Genomic DNA, 16,595 nt, shown 5'->3' with positions numbered 1-16,595 from the left:
ACAAGAACATCCAATAACCTGCATTTATAGTCTATACTCAAGAGTGCGCAAAAATGGTTGTCATCATTGTCTTTATGCTACAGAGTTGTTTCTGTGACTTTATGGGCAGCATTATAGCCTTGAAATCATTTAGCTACAAAAGAAATGACTCATATTGCTATTTAAAACTATAATAGCTGCACTGATGCATTGGTATAACGAAGGGAGCACGCGCGTAATAGTTGTTTAAAGGCTATGAGACGAGCACATACATAGAAACAAGGCTTAAGTCAGCATTTTAGTGAAGTGGCGTGTTAGAAAAAATCGCTACCTCTGTGTCACTTATAATAATAAACTGTTCCTGTGAATTCCTTTTTTTTTCTTTTTTAAAAAAACGTATCAAAATTCATTGTCTGCCCAATTAGGTCTGCGAGAGAGACTCAAAAACACCTCATGTCCATTATTATGATTACTGTTCTTTTTTTTCTTTTTCTTTTTTACATCAAACACAACCAAGGAAACCAACAAGCATGGAAATAAAATCATCGTGTTAGCATTTATTTAAATTCACAGTAGCCTGGATGCAGCAGAAAAATATTCTTTGGACTTAAGTTTGTTCACTTCACTGACAGATCGAAACGTCAAGTGCCAGTTAGATGTAGAATGATGACAATCATGGATAGTAGTAGGCCTATAGAAAAATGAAGAGTGTAAGCATTTGTACCTCCTGGGGGGGTTTGGGGTTGGGTGGGGTGGGGACGACAAACAATGAAAACATACCTTTATACAACATCTTTTATAGACGTGATATTGCAGAAATATCTCTCTCTGTTATTTTTTAAACAATTTATGCTGGTATACTCTATACACTGGCCCTTTATTCGATGAAATTATTGCATTGTAGGCTTGATTAAACCTCCCATAGAACGAAAAGTCACTATAATACTCCTATAGGAACCTATGGAGATGATGCAGTGTTCCTGTGTGGACTCTGACTGGTCCACTGACCATATACTGTTCATCTGGAGTATTTTTTTCTAATTATCTCTCATGCTGCCCTGGACCCATTGTCTGTCTACTGGTTCAGCATTTAGTACTTAGTGGTATTTTTATCTGCTGTGGAGTCATGAGATATTCCTGTAGGCAGAGATATGCTGTGGTATCTCTATGATACAAACTATATAGGATTACTATAGGTTCTCTTTCGTCAGGAGGCGGCTGTTGCTTCTCTTAAAATCAATCGCTGTCTGATTTTTCGTCTTTCGACGAGACGGTGGTGGCGTGATTGTACAGTCCCTGTGCCATCAGGTGCAAGGCCAGACTGTTTTTAGTGCCGGTGGCCTTCTTGATTTTGGCCCTCTTGTTCTGAAACCAGATCTTGATCTGGGACTCGTTCAGGCCCAGTTCCTGCGCCAGGTTCTGCCGCCTCTGCTCGGTCAGATACCGATTTGTCTGAAACTCCGATTTTAGTCTTTGCAGCTGTTCTGCTGTGAAGGCCGTCCGTGGTCGCTTGTCCTCTTTGCTGGTCGTTTTCTTCTTTGGTTTGCGAGATCTTGGCCCTGTAGTGGAGGGGGATTTGGGGATGGTGTGTTTTTTTGGGGGGGACAGACAGATATATTGGTTTGTCAGTGTCAGAACATGGTCAGGTATATGGACCAAAAAAAAAAAGAAAAAGAAAAGATGAGTAAACTTTTCATCATTTTCAGCAGATAAGCGCCTCAGTAAAAACTTCCTAATCACAGAAAGACACATTTTTAGATTTTCACATTAAAAGACTCAATCAACATACTAATCTGCTACTTTGCATAAAAGACAGTGCCAACATAATTCATCCAAAGCAGTTGCGTAAGGTGTATTTCATAAGAAAATGTAGATTAAAAAACTTAGCCTCTTCCAATCTACATATTTTGCAAATAAGTAAACAACTGTGGTCTAGGCATGTGTTGACATTATGTTCCAGCCTTTTTGTTAGGAACCAAAATCACAAGTAAGGCTTTCCTGATGCCCCAATGCCCCAATGCATGATGGACAAACGGGTGAAATAAAAAAAAACGTGAAGAAGTGATTGTAAAATGTTGGCACGTCCATTGGAGAAAACCTCCAAGAAGCAAAAAAAAAAACCTCCCCTCCCTCCCTGCTTCTATCCCTCTTCTTCACTTGCACACACATAGGCTACGAACGTATATACACACACACTTACATCATACACACTCGCACACACACTCACACAGTCCCTAGTATTAAGGAATTATTAGCCAATAGGACAACACTGGAAGAAAACATCAGTGACACATCTCAACCACTGTTTGTGTGTGTGTGTGTCTCAATTTCAATACAGCTACTTTGCATTTTTTTGTTTTTGTGGACCACATGAAAAGCTCCTCAATGGGCAAACGTGAACAGAATGTGAGCAGCACATTAGATACACATTAATTTCCTATCTGGATCGAGGCCTGTGTGTTGGAGCTTTTTGCAGCTGAGTGTTTGGTTCCCTCCTACCAGTGAGGAAAAAACACACTAAAACGACTTAATACAGGCCGAACTTCTTTACTGATGAATCAGCGTGTGTGTGTGTGTGTGTCTTCTTTTTTTTTTTTCTCCAAGCAGCCCATATAAAAACTGTGCAGCTCTACAACTCGTAGTAGTCGCCTACGCCACTCTATACAGCGTTACATAATGCATGAGAACAAGTTGTACTCCACTTCTGATGGACACTAAAATAAATACAGAAGATATTAACTTCCCTGCAGGTTGAGAACTTATACCCAATGTTGTGTTGGAAAAGACATTTAGAAATAACACTAAAAGAAAAAAAGCACCACTACTGGCCCAGATATACGTAAACCAGTGGGAGCGTCCATTGTGAAAACATTGCATTTAAATCCAACCTAAACACTACTTGTCTAACGCGTAAAAAAAGAGTCCATGACAAGCGCACTAAAATAATATTGTGCAGATTGTCTGACATGCAGCTTGTCAGCGCGCTCATGTTTACTACAGCCTACATGTAGGACCCCAGCCTTAGCTATCATTCATAACCAAAGGGAAATGTGCATGCACTCTGCCTGGATGGAGCATTTTAGTGAGGAAAAATCTGTGCGTAATACTTCCAAATAAATGTGCCTTTTTGATGAGGAATTAAAATATGAAGATATATATATATATTTTTATATTTTTACATTTTCTGTTTTACAATAGATATTTTTTCTCTTTCCATGTTTACTCACCGAACAGCTAAATATTTATTTCATTTATTATGTTCTCTCTGCGCTGCACAACCACACGATCTTCATGTGCCAGCCACTGGATTTGTGTTTAGTAGCTACTCAGTAATATTTCTGTATTTTTTTTCTTTTGTTTTTTTTGTACAAACACATGCACAGCTGCTTATTTCTCAGTTTTCGCTGCACTGCACTGCACGGTTCGCTCCACTCTAGCAGGCAGAAGTCGGTCAAGGCATCCGGGGTCAGTGTTACGGGGTATTTCAGGTTACCGAGAATACGGTGTAGACTATATAGTAGTAGGGGGAAAACGCATGCACGGTGCCACCAACCTGAAGAAGGCCTGTCCGAGTATCTGGTGCAGTAGACCCAGGCTGGCCATAGCATGGGCTGCTGGGACGATGCTGGGTTTGAGCTGGCTTGGGAACTGTCTGAGTCTGAGCTTAGGCACTGGTCTCCGTTCTCCCCGCGGGGTTTCAGGGGCTCCTCGGCGGCTATAGCGGGCTTCTTCGCCGCGGTAACCGTGTGTGGAGTAGAGGTTCCCTCCGCCGGCACCGTGCTCCCCACCGGCTCGGTCTGAGGGGCGGCCGGGCTGTTGTGGCTCTCCCGCGATGCCACGCTACTCTCTTCGCGGTTTGCGCCCCCGTCTTTTCTCTTGCCGAAATCCGGCCGCAGGATGTTGTCGATGAAGAAATTGGTGACCCGGTGAGGGATCTGCAGGTTCCCCGGCGCCTGTAACAGGGGAAGGATGGCTCTGTTGGATTCATCCGCTGACTCCTGCCGCTCCACCACGTCTCTGTTGCCGTGATCATTTTCTTCCATACTGATTCACTTTCCCCGCTTTACTCTCTTTAACCCCTTTGTCGCTCTCTCCGCTGCAATAAAATTCGCGAAGAACTTCAGGGAAATTAATAAAAAAAAAAAAAACTGCACGCGTGAACTAAAAAAAATAAAATAAAATCAAACCCTAGTGAGTGCCTTGGACACCATGCAAACCCTTGCGGTAGTGTCCTCTGAGAAAAGCATACTTTTTTGACATATATTCCCTCTATCTCCTGTTACAACTGACACCGCAGAGCTAAAACATGTGCCATTTGCGCACCATCCAATTTCGGGTTATCCGATTTCAGTGTGCTCGGTAAAGCCTACACCTAAACTAAACTAAGGGTAAATAAAGAGGCTCCTAAACTGATGCTCTAATACTCTCACTCTGGAGTTTTGTTCTTATTTTCAATACGAGCCCCCCGAGTGACGTTTTCCCACCGTCCTCCCAGACACGTGCCTTGGACCAATAGGGTCGCAGAAACCAAGCCACGTGACGCAGACTCCAGAGCAGTCCACAAACGCCCATCCTCGCCTCGGTAAAGGGAAAGAGTCCTGGACTAACGGAGAAGAAACCTAATTTAAATCCTGTGCATGCCCTCGGATACTCCCAATAATTCATCTGTGTTTATGAACATGCAACTTATTTATTGGAGTTTAAGTTTGCAAAATAGGGAGGGGGGTGGGGTAGGGGGACACTGGCTCGTTGGCTTTATGAAAAACAATGGGAGATGCATCGGTTGTCAAAGTGGGTTGCGGGGACCCCCGGGGTTCCTTGCTTGCAGGGCATGGTGGGATCCCCAATAAAATGAAGAATAGTACATTTTCACTTTGCCTTAACGCGCTGCAACGCACCTTTAGTCGCCAGAAAGTTGAATTCCTCACACTTCCAGAGCATCCTGAGATGATTAGATTAATTTTATAACATTAAAAACAGACAAATATGCTCATACGAAGCTTGATCAAACACAATCCCTTCAAAATAGAGTAAAATGGCCTCATGTGGATGGAGCTGTGGATGATCGGTGACGTGGAAATCTTTTGAGGCAACATGTGTTTTTAATACTAGGTCAGAATGCATCTCAGGGCGAGAGTTAAAAAAAAAAACAGTAAATATTTCAGGATATAGTCGCATTAGAGGTTATTCTAACACCTGTGAGGTCAAGTGGACTGCCCAAGGTTAAATGCGGACAGAAACGCTGCATGTCTCACGTTTTCCCACTCAGGGTGGAGTAACGCTCTAAATTTGAATTTAATCTCAAAACAAATATTTTTCCATTATTTTTTTTCTGTCTCTCTCTCTCCCCAACCCATAGCAACAGCACTTTGTTGGTTAGATCCTGCACCGTAACCACTGTGATTTGCAGGATGGTCTAATGTGTCACGTCGCCTCATAAATTGGCAACAAAATGCATCAAAAGTGAAACGTGACAGCTAAACACTCTTCCCTGCGTGATTTCAAACGCGCCCGGGATGCGTGTTAAGTATTTTATTTATTTATTTAGATGCTCTCATGTTCGCCTGTCGTGACCCTGCGGTCGACCAAGAACTGGGTCCGTATCCCTTTAAAAGAAATCAGTGATGCAAACAAACTGTTTTGTGCTCGGTGCTCGGGATACTGAGTCGCGCCAAAGACAAAACTTTGAGCAACTTTCGCTGACCAGCACTAAGTTTGTCTCTCTCCTCTCGGGACGCCACCGGGCAGCAGGGATGGACCAGCCGGTGCTCCGCTGGCGTTGGAACCGGGGCTGCGCGTTAAAAAGGAAGAAAGGAAGAAAACAGACAGAGACAAGCACACACACACGCACACACACACACATGGGGGCATCGTGGAGGAGCAGCGAGACTGAGTGAGGAGCCTTTGAACAATTCAGTTAGAAAGTCAGATGCCTTCTTCTTTTTTTTATTATTATTACCAGCATGCATTGTCTTTCGCTCTAGGTTCCAGGGATTGGGAGCAACTTTGATCCAAACGCATTGAATTAATACGCATTTGAATCATATTTTGTCATAGGCTACAATGTGATTATTTGTGCATCTCTGGCCCATCAGATCAGCTGCGGTTCTGACTTGGATGGGTCCATGGTGTCTTTTGAACTGTGCACACTTGCTCCATAAGGGCTGAGTGTGTTTGGACAATGTGGTGGTTGGTTTTGTTGGCCCCACAACTATTGTTTTTTATTTTAATTTGTATTCGTGGTAGGATAAAGGCTGTAATTTAAGATCAAGTCTAAGCAAGGTTTTGTCCTGCGGGAAAAAAAAATCACATCCTTGACTTTTCATCACTTAAATACAGGCTTTGTGCAAATTGCAAAGCAATTATTGTGGAAGTATTATTACCTAAAATATTTGTTTGGGGGGTTTAATCTGGATTTGTTTTCAAAACGCGCCTGGACAGCTCATATGCCTGCAAATCCACATCACTAGGATACTATTCCTCAATTTTAAGTCAAATATTACTTTAAAAAAAAAAATCTTCTCCAAAATCTACCTGAGCGACACCTCCTGTCTCCCATGTCCTCCCTTCTCCATCCAGGATCTCGGCTCGGCTGCTGGAGTGAAAGTTGGGAGTGAAAGATGTAATTAGACAGGCCACTCTCATGCTGCGATTGTTTCTCACTTGTGAGGGGAAGCGCAGATTAATGTTGAGCGCTAAATAAGCAGCAGACAATGGAGCCACAGACAGGCCGCTACCGCCTGGGCTTGGCCTCTAACCTCCCAGCAAAACACTGATGTCTGGAGGAAATGACACCATTTCAGCCTCTGAATTATAATAAGAGCTTGTGTGCACTGCAAAAAAATCCACATGTTAACGCACCAACTGGTCTCCTATTGAGCTCCAAATTCTTATATTCACTTTAAAAGTGACAAATATTGACAGATTTTCAAATTGAAACGGTTTTTTGGACAAAAAAATGAAACTTGTGTTAAAGTGACATATCCAGAATATGGCTTTTTACGCACAGCAGCCACATTGAAATAAAATCTCCAAATAGCAAACGTGAAGAAGTCAACTCACTCTGCTCCGGTCTCCACCAGCAAAAACAAGCTTTTCAGCTTTAAAACCAGAGCATATGTGTATTTTTTGCAGTGTATACTTTACAAGCCCATAATCCCCACTATTGTGGGCTTTTCAGCCACTATTGTCTTTTCACTTTGGACCGGCTCGTTTTGGTCTGTAGTGCTGAAAAGACAAAAATAAGTACCGTGTCCTGTTTTAGTAGAAGGGCTCATCCCAATCTTCACCATCGCTGCTTTACTGACTCTGAATTTCAGTGCTTTGACACAGGAGCGAGACTGTGCTTCACTTTCCTGCCTGTGAATGGAAAATGTCTTATAGGACACTTTGTCCTGGTTGACAAAGGGTTAAAATATTATTGGTTGGAATATTACGGTATGGATGGTTTTTTACGTTTTTTATTGTATTTTTCATCTAAACTCATGCAAAAGTGTCATAGAAGCTTTTAGCATTGTTATTACACGATCTAATGCTATAATGTTTTGCTCTATATTGGATATTTGGTGCTATATATAATAAATCTCCTCCATAATTAGCCTTTAGGGTGTTTGGTATTTTTTTAAATTATTGATTTTTAAAGAAAAAATGATGCAATTTTAAAAAGGAGCTTTTCTAAAGGCAGCAACACTTTATTAACACAACAATGTTATTTTTCATCTGTATAGGCCTGTGCTGCCCGGACGCGGGGAAACTCCCATATAAATCAGATAAATCAAAAATGTGCATTTTACTTTTTTCTTGCATGTGGAATTATCAATAAGTATCTCAATAAATGAGCAATGCCTTGTTTGCATGTGCTCACCAAGCAGGTCACCATGGGCGTATAGTGTAGGCCTAGTTTTTGTTGAAGATGACTGGCGTGTGTGCACTTTCCATATTTTGGCAAAAACATGGTCCAAGTCCAGAGAAAACCGTTTCTGCAGAGTCCTTTTTATTTAAAAAGAAAAATAAACATTAAAAAAATCAAAATTTCTCCAGACTCTCATGTGTCTGAACTCGAAGCCTTGCTCTGCCATGATTTCACATGTGCAACACAAACGCAGACTTTTCATATTCAGGTGCTATTTGCTTTAATTTGCTATAGGACTCCTGTCATGGAGCCTCCAAACAGCCGCCAGCAGCCTCACATCAAATAAGTCCAATCAATAAGCAATGATGTGAAGTTTGAGAAAATTCTTGTTACAATCTGTAGTTTCGCCAACATAGGATCACTAATCAATGAGCATTATTTTTTCAGCATTTTAAAAGTGCAGCTACATTGAGAGTGCCGCCTTATGGTTAAAGCATAGGCTGAATAAAATTATTATTTGCCACGAATATATTCTGTTCTTGTTCAGGGGAGCAGGAAATATTGATTATCGCACCAGTCATGTCTGTCAGGGTTTTTTTTTTTTAACCAAACAAGCGAATGCATCAGTTTTCTTCTCTCTGTTCTCTTGTTTGCTTTAAAAAGCACTGGAGCATCTCCTCAGCTTTGCAGGGAAGGGTTAATATCCCCTGTTTCTCTCTTTCTCTTCTTGTCTTTTTTTTTTTTTAATTCAAGGCTGCTAGCGCACAGTTTGAGCGTCTCATTTTGTTACTATGCAGCCTATAAATCCAGCAACTGGGTCTATTTCATATTCACTTATAGCTCAACTCCCCCTCCCCTCCTCTCCCCTCACTCTTTCTCCCATACACGCACATACACACATATGCACACCCCTCCTACTACTATAATAAAATCGTATGCATTGTGCGCATGTGCCCTGTCCTTGAGTTCCTATAACCTATTTTTTTCCTCTGTATTTTGCTTGGTAGGATTGTCTTACACGTCACCAGCGCTCAGTACTATGGAGTACTACAAAAGGTGACGCGCAGAAGGAGGATTTGTGAATGGACGCCGTGATGTGTGCCAGCTCACAGATCAGAGGGTGGTGGGACCTCTGCAGATGCACCCCTGAGCCCCGCTCTCTCTCTCTCTCTACCCCACCCTAGCCCCTCCACCCTCCCCCTCTCTGCCTCCTTTCCTTCTCCTCCCCTCCCCTCTCCTCTCCTCTCCTCCCCTCCCTCCCCGGTCACCATCCCTCCCCTCCAGATGAATGGGGGTCTCTAAGATATCAGCTCTGTCACCATGCAGGGGTCGGACCAAATCCTCCAGCTTCCTGTGCCCTTTCAAAACCTGAAAGCACGTCTCTCCTATTTGATGATCCTGTATGATTTTTTTTGTTGTGCTTTTCTCTGGGCCTGGAAACTCGCTGCCCTCCCGTTTTTTTTCTTCCTCTTTCTCTCTCTCATCCCGGGTCAGCCAGGAGCATGGCAGCCGAATTAGGGAAGATCAGAACCCGGGCTAATTGCGTGTAGCCTATAGTCCACACATGCGTAAAAGTCAATCACTTCAGAAATACAATTAATCCCCCGCAAATTTTAGGATTTTAGGAGGAGGTTCCACCTGTTTCCAAATCCCCATTGTTTCCCATTGTTTTTTTCCCCTGCTGGGGCCCGAACATGGCACACCCAAACATATGACATGGAAGGAGGAAGAAATAGCATGATTATTTTTGAGAAATATTTTCCCTTATACTCTTAAACGCTCTCTTATCCTTCTAAAAGTCACAACATGATATAAAATGTAAGTTAGGATTTTTATTTTGAAGGAAAACACGCAGTGAGACAGTGCCCCACAAAGTCTGCTCGTCTCATTCATGTATTTCCAGTTTACTATGCGCCATCCAGATGTTTGATCCTCGACGCCACTATTTATTCATCACGTACATGATGTCTATATATAATTTCTCCGCGGTGTGAGTGTGTTTACAGAGAAATCCTCCACAGTCGCAGCGGACACTGAGGCTACAGAAGCTTGTGGTTTCAGCCCTTTATAGGTTTTAATAACTCTTAATCCGTCTGATCGGTCTGGCGTAGATAAGTCTCATTTGAATTGGGATTGTTCTTAAGGAGAAGTCTCAAACAGAGCTTAGCACAAACAAGTGCACCACCCTGAGCGCAATTAAGGCCTCAGCTAAATTACATACAGGCTAATTGAATGCAGTTGAGTTCCCATCAGCAAACTCTTTAACGCCCCACTCATAGCAGGAAAACGGCCAATTGAAATGGACACTTTAAAAAAAAAAAAAAAGTTTTTTTAATCTGTATTTGTTTTCTGTAAAATATAAAAGAGTTTTACAGCAGCAGCACTACAGTTTCAGTTGACCTTATTTTAGAAAGGAAAGTTTTTTTTTCTTTTTCTATAAGATTAACAAAACTACAGTAGCCTAAATGGGGCAGAGTTTTTGCAGCCGTGAAGCGATTTAAAACCACCAGAAAAAAAACAAAAAAACATGTCCACTGTGACAAGTTTAGTAAAATTAACCCTGATTTCTAGTCTCGTCAAATAGACCCTGAATAGGAAAGTCTGCTTATAACAAAGTTAGTGATTAAAGCTCAGGAAAACTGTGAACAACACGATGAGTCAATTTATTCACTTTCTCAATATTTTCATGTTTAAATCGACTGTGACTGAACAAATATGAACAATAAAACTAATTATATAAGTAACACAAATAGTTAGGTTACATACGTAAACTACACATACAGAAATTAAAGTTGCAATAGAGAAAACAACTTCAACAATCAAACGGAAGTTGTGTCCCGCACCAGTGACTCCATATAGGGAATTCTTTAAAAACTTTAGCCTATTTGTTTTATTTGGGAATTTTAAAAAGTAAAAGGAGGAGAAACCAGGCAACTGCCGGTTATGAGTGGACATGAAGGCTTAGAAATAAAAATCAAAAGTTTTTCCTCATGTATTTTTTGTGCAACTTTAAACCGAGGTGCTGCGTCTATCAAAATAAGCGGAAAGTCATCCTATATTCTACTTTACTGAAGCTTGTTAGTTTGTTCACGGTGGCTGTTCAAAAAAAAAAAAAAGTAGGTGAGGTGTGTGTCCGTTGTCTGAACCGGTGTGTGCAGCACAGCTCTCCAGCTGCTGTGTGTGTGCGTGCGTGTGTGTGTGTGTGTGGCTGTTCACATGTCGGGACGTCTTACTTGTGACAGCAAAGAATGAATTGCACGTGGTGGCTATTTCCGTAAGGTTAATGGGTTTACATTCTCAGTCATACAGAACAAATAGGTTAGCATGCAACATGGAGGGGGGAGGTGGAGATGGTGGGGGGCCCCGAGGTGGACTGTGAGAAAGGTGGGGGGGGGGGGCATTTATGAATGAATGTGCTGCAAAATGGACTCAAAGAAAAAGCCAGTGTAATGTAAAAGACTCTGCAGTCTACCTGGTGGTCAGTGACCCCCCCACACCCCCCAGTCCATTCACTCAGCCCAGCTCGGAGGCCCCTGAAAAGTTTTTTGGTCCTCCTGTGCTGCTGTGGGGGACCCAGGATGCTTCACGGGTTTCGGATCGCCCACATGCCCCTCGTGCACCTGTCTCGCATTTTCTGAGGAGGGAGGAACAAGTGGAAGGAGAGACAGGTGGGAAGCACTTGCTGCAGAGTAAACTTCGTCTTATTTTGTGAGTGTGTGTGTGTGTGTGTGTGTGTGTGGGAGCAGCAGGTCCCACGGCAGTTCAGTGGCTGGTCAGGTCATCATAACAGGATAATACATTGAGTTTGAATACTTTTTTTTTTTTTCCAAAGAAACATGTGAAAAATAACATGGTTGATTTTGCAATGTTCTAAATCTCACTAATGCAAGATGCTCCTGCAGTAGATTAAACCATGCGACCTGCAAAGCAACAGATGGAATCAAACCACAAGCAGATGGTTTTCATCAAAGTGGTAAAAGAAAGAGGAAGGAAAAAAAATAGAACAAAATCCAAGATTGGCCTCAGTTTTTTCTACCTCCCTCCAGATTATTTCCGATCGGAATTCATTCTAAATGCGAGAAACAATTTCTGTTATGTCTCTGGGTCCAGCTTGCAACTTTAATTATAGTGGAAAGAGGTCAGTCATAAGCGGTTATTCGACCCTTCTCCCTGTGTGGCATCGCGCCCTGCAACCGTTTAACTCGCCAAAATAGTGCAACACCCCCCACCACCCCCACCCCCACCTCCTCCTCCGTCCATGTGCGTCGCGCTCCCTTTCACCTCCGCTGTCCCGTGCACCTGAGTTGTTTTTACCCCCCCTCAAGCCGCGAGCATGTTGTGAATTTGTCACTTATCAGGGGGGGTCAGGCTGTCAAAGGCCATTTTAGGCGCAATAACTTTCCCAAATGGCTTCGGCCTGCCAACTTTGTGCATCTCTCAGCAGCAGAGAGGTGAATGGGCACGCATGCCTGTTGCTTCCCAGAAATGTCTCTTACGCCTACTAATGAAGACTAATTAAAACATGACAAACATGTACCTTTAGTGCATCCCAAGTAGGACTCCAGGCATGATTTGGATTATTTGACACTGTTGGATTAGGTGGCATTGTGTGTGTGTGTGTGCATGTGTCATAATAGAACTGGTTGTAGAGGCGTCAAGGCCTTTGAATTTTAGGATGCATAGCATAGACACCATTGTTTTTCATATTTGATAGTTTTACTCAGGCCTATCTGAATCCAGATTGAAAGATTGGAGTCCCCTCATATACAAAGTAAAGGATGAGTACTGATATTGACCTGTGGTGTAGATTTTAAACATTTCTTCCTGTTTTTATTTGTTGGGTTTTTTTGAGTTGCTACAAGCTGCAGAGTTTCTATTTTGTATTTTTTGTTGTTGTTGTCTCCTCTCTCAGGATTAGATGTTGATGCAATGGAAATGCTCACCTTGATTTATTCCATTACCTTTTATTCAGTTGTTGTTATTATTACCCTGGTCGATTTACAGAGTCTGATCTGGGCTGTAAGATGCACTGGATGTGTTTAATTTACACTGGGAAGGATTTGTTTGGATGGCATGCATAATGTGCCATCACCTGAGGTTTATGCTGTCATTTTATTATTGTCCTGCAGAGGAAAGAAGAGGAATCGACAAGGAATGGCACACAAGGCTGAGCATGCTGACTGAACTGATAAATCCCACCGAGACATTGCACTGTTGTTTACGCTGTTAAAGGTGGTTGCTGCCGTCTCTTTTGTGTTCTTATGTAGATGTTTTTTTTTTTTGTTTCTACACCTTTGACTCTCCTGTGATGTTAATCTAGAGCACTAGGAGGATTGACCACACAAATATAGAGACTGAAATCACAGCTACTTAAATGAGTAAATGAAGAAAAGGGTGTGAGTGGATCATTGCACCCTCGGATAGGAATACGTAGAGGAGGCAGGGAGCAGCCTGAGACTGCCATTTGAATGGGATCTGAGAGGTAATTTGAACTAAAATGGAGTCCACTTCTGAGCCACTCAGTCAGCCCCCCATGGCATCCACTGGTAATTCATTATTCCTGGCCAGCACAGGGAGAGGCAACGAGCGAGGGCAGAGGACAGGAGTGGACCCAGCTCTGGTGTAATGAAGACTCAGTAGACCTAAACGACTCGCACACAGACTTGCACGCCCATGCACACATACACACGCTCACAATCTTTCATTATATATCACAGAGAGCAGGACATTAATGCCACTGAAGACCTTTTGGCAGAGAAATAAGAGTGTGCAACGATTTTCTCCACACTCAATCCATTTCATTGACCTTTTCTATCATGCATGTGACTCTGCCCCGCTCACTGCAGTCTGAGATAAATATTCCAAGAATAATATTCCTGCCACTGTTTAATAAATGATCTGCCTGAATCTGAATTTTCATGTTCATCAGTGGTTTTAAAGAGGCTTTCGGAAAAAATCTGCACTTTTAAAAAACATTTACTGATGTATGATTTTCTAGTTTTCTCCCTCTTTTGTGTGCAACATTTGCATGCTTGAACATCCATTTTTAAACATAAAGAGCTTGTTATCTCAGATCAGTTAAATACATTGTATCCATATGTGTGTTGTCTTAAGGCTCAAGAGACTTAAGTTATTAATTATTTTCTTTTTTTTAAGTAGTATGATGAATAGGTTAATCCTGCATTGCAAGATCAGGCACTGCAGGACGCTGCTGTTCCCCGGCCCTCCACTAGGGGTCCATAGATGTCATGGTAATAACGTCCAGACAAGCTCAGAGGATAAATACTGTCATCTGGTGGCAACAAAAGCCATCACCACTAAGTAGACAGCATTGTAATCCCACACTAGGCTGCACGGTTAACGTCTTCCCGTCCACCTGCTCTTCCGCTTGTCTCTCTGTCACCTTCATGCATCTGTTTCACTTTCTCAACATGAAAACAAGCTGTTTGGATTCAACTCAATCCAGCCCAGAAGGGCCAAAAAGTCAAAGAATCAAAGCAAACACTTGTCAAGATGTCTATGTAACAGCAACCAGGGAGATGTTAAATGTTTGTGACAGGGCGTTTACTACAGAGGGTTGTGTTCAGAGGGAGACAGGCCATCTGCATCCAGTCAGGACAGGGTCAGGAGCTGCCAGTGATGAAGAAGTATCGCATCCTCTACCTCGGAAAAAGCACCACAGTGTAAAAAATGCTCAATTAGCCTACAAGTCCTGCATTCAAAATCTTATTTGAGTCATTGTCAGCACAAAGAGGAGTTATTAAGGGATGGGTATAGGAGAGCAGATTTCACAATGTCATCTTTTTGAGTCCTATTTATTTCAAATAAAGTTTAAACCATTTGAGAAGCTTACACTAAAACTAAAACAGCTCATTGACGTCCGAAATGTAACAAGGAACCACAACGCAAATCAAACAGATGAAGAATCACTGATTCAATCTTTAATAAAGTATTGAGTTTTCTAATCTAATCATATGTTTGTTTATTTATTTATTTTTTAATAGTAGCCTAATCTGAAAAGAAACCAGCAAATACACCTGCCAAATTAATATATTTGCTGTAAACAATATTTTATTGTGGAGTAAAAGTGCAGAAAGGAACTGAAATATTCAAGTAAAGCATCTTAAACTTGCACTTCAGTGCAGCAGTTTAGTAAATGTACTTAGTTACTGCCACCAAGAACCATGGCCTAAGGCATAAAGCAATGACTGCACAGAAGTCTGCAGAAGTAAGTCAGTGTAAGTATTATCTTCACACAACACAATCAATAATTGTATTGATTCTGTGACAAAGCTTAAGTCAGATTTGAGATATTATGATGTCATATTAAATTCTCAAAGCCAAACATCAGGAATATTTAGAGGAGCAAAGCAAAGGCAGCTGATGATGAGATGTTCCACCTCTCATCCTCCAAGGGACATGTTTAATGTGACGGAGCTCATAAAGTGATAAATGCCCAATATTAAAGAAGCCCCACACCACCTTACTGCACAAATCACATTATATTATATTACAGTATATTATGTCCTATCCTTCTTATATCACACTACTGCCTTCTATTATGTCATCTTTCATTGTAATGTGTTTATATAGAAACACACATTATTTCACATAATCACATGACATACCATCTATACCACTTATTTTATATTTATATGATTTTTCCATGATGCATCATTATATACATTATGCATGCATACCAATCTATACATGCATGTTAATTCCATTATACTCTATTATTCTCTATCTATTGCCACATTGATGTGGATAAGCAGAAAACTGATTATCCACATCAAAAACACTCATACATTTATGCACACTGGTTAGGGTAATGCGCTGTATGTAGCTTTCTTTACATCTACACTTATATTAAACTGGATCATGTATTTCTCTCCTCAGATAAATAAACTTTGATCTTTGTCGATTTGTATACTCTGATCACATTTACTCAGCAGAAACAATTTCAGGAAAGACACTATTGTAAAATATTAAGGTGGAGAATAAAATAAAGAATATTGAATTATAAAAGCCTTGTGTTGTGACTTGTTTGCATCACACCTTCATGTTTAACTGGGAGTCGACCCAAAGCATCCAATTAGAGGTCAAATAACAAACATTTAAAAGGCACAATCAATGACACAAAGGGGTTGCAAGGATGTGAAATTGAACTGCCTACCAGGCAAACCTATAGATGGCGCAAATCAATAGATCAGATGTGCCCGGGCCTGTCTGCTCGCCTTGAAGAGAGGACAGACAGAGCAAGAGGAAGAAGGAGAGAGAGAGAGAGGGAGGAGGAGGAGGGAGGAGGGAGGAGGGGGTCTCTTTTGGCAATAAGGAGGTGCTCTAATGGAGTCTTTCAGTTTGCTGTGGCTGGAAATGAAAGGAGGTTGAAGCCTGGCCAATTATTCAGCCTGAGAAGAGGAGGAGACTGAAAGTGGAGAAAGAGAGAGAGAAGTGGCGTGTGGCGTTGGATCGCTGCCTTGATAGATAGATAGATAGATAGATAGATAGATAGATAGATAGATAGATAGATAGATAGATAGATAGATAGATAGATAGATAGATAGATAGATGAAATGCAACAGACACATAGAAGTGTAGAGAGCCTCCCAGAACGAGGGTCTGATTCAGAATAGCCCCACAGATATTGGCCCCACTCCCAGAAATTTCCCCCAGTGCAAAAGGTTAACTGTCAGTCCCCCGCTAGGTATAAATAGAAGTCTGCCCTCCAGAAAGGCGTGTTCGGAGGGGGGGCAGACAGAAG

General features: G+C 41.8%; 1 protein-coding gene and 1 long non-coding RNA gene across 2 annotated transcripts; one reads left to right on the top strand and one right to left on the bottom strand.

The window, feature by feature from the left end:
• Positions 1 to 454: 454 nt before the first annotated feature.
• Positions 455 to 4,423, bottom strand: en2a (engrailed homeobox 2a). The gene is made up of 2 exons (XM_085763374.1): positions 3,533 to 4,423; positions 455 to 1,538 (listed from the first exon to the last, which is right to left on the bottom strand). The coding sequence occupies exons 1-2, from the start codon at positions 4,020 to 4,022 to the stop codon at positions 1,216 to 1,218; spliced, it is 813 nt and encodes a 270-aa protein (XP_085619500.1). The 5' UTR covers positions 4,023 to 4,423; the 3' UTR covers positions 455 to 1,215.
• A 1,284-nt stretch (positions 4,424 to 5,707) lies between these two features.
• LOC146966700 (uncharacterized) lies at positions 5,708 to 10,131 on the top strand. Its single transcript, XR_015034515.1, has 2 exons — positions 5,708 to 5,776; positions 8,839 to 10,131. It is a non-coding gene; the product is annotated as an uncharacterized LOC146966700 (long non-coding RNA).
• Positions 10,132 to 16,595: the final 6,464 nt, after the last annotated feature.

This window comes from Trachurus japonicus, chromosome 20, assembly GCF_045865225.1.
Source record: "Trachurus japonicus isolate A0001 chromosome 20, Traja_1.0".
NCBI classification, from domain to species: Eukaryota; Metazoa; Chordata; class Actinopteri; order Carangiformes; family Carangidae; genus Trachurus; species Trachurus japonicus.
Note: the sequence above shows the minus strand (reverse complement) of the source record. Positions and strands in the feature narration are given on the sequence as shown.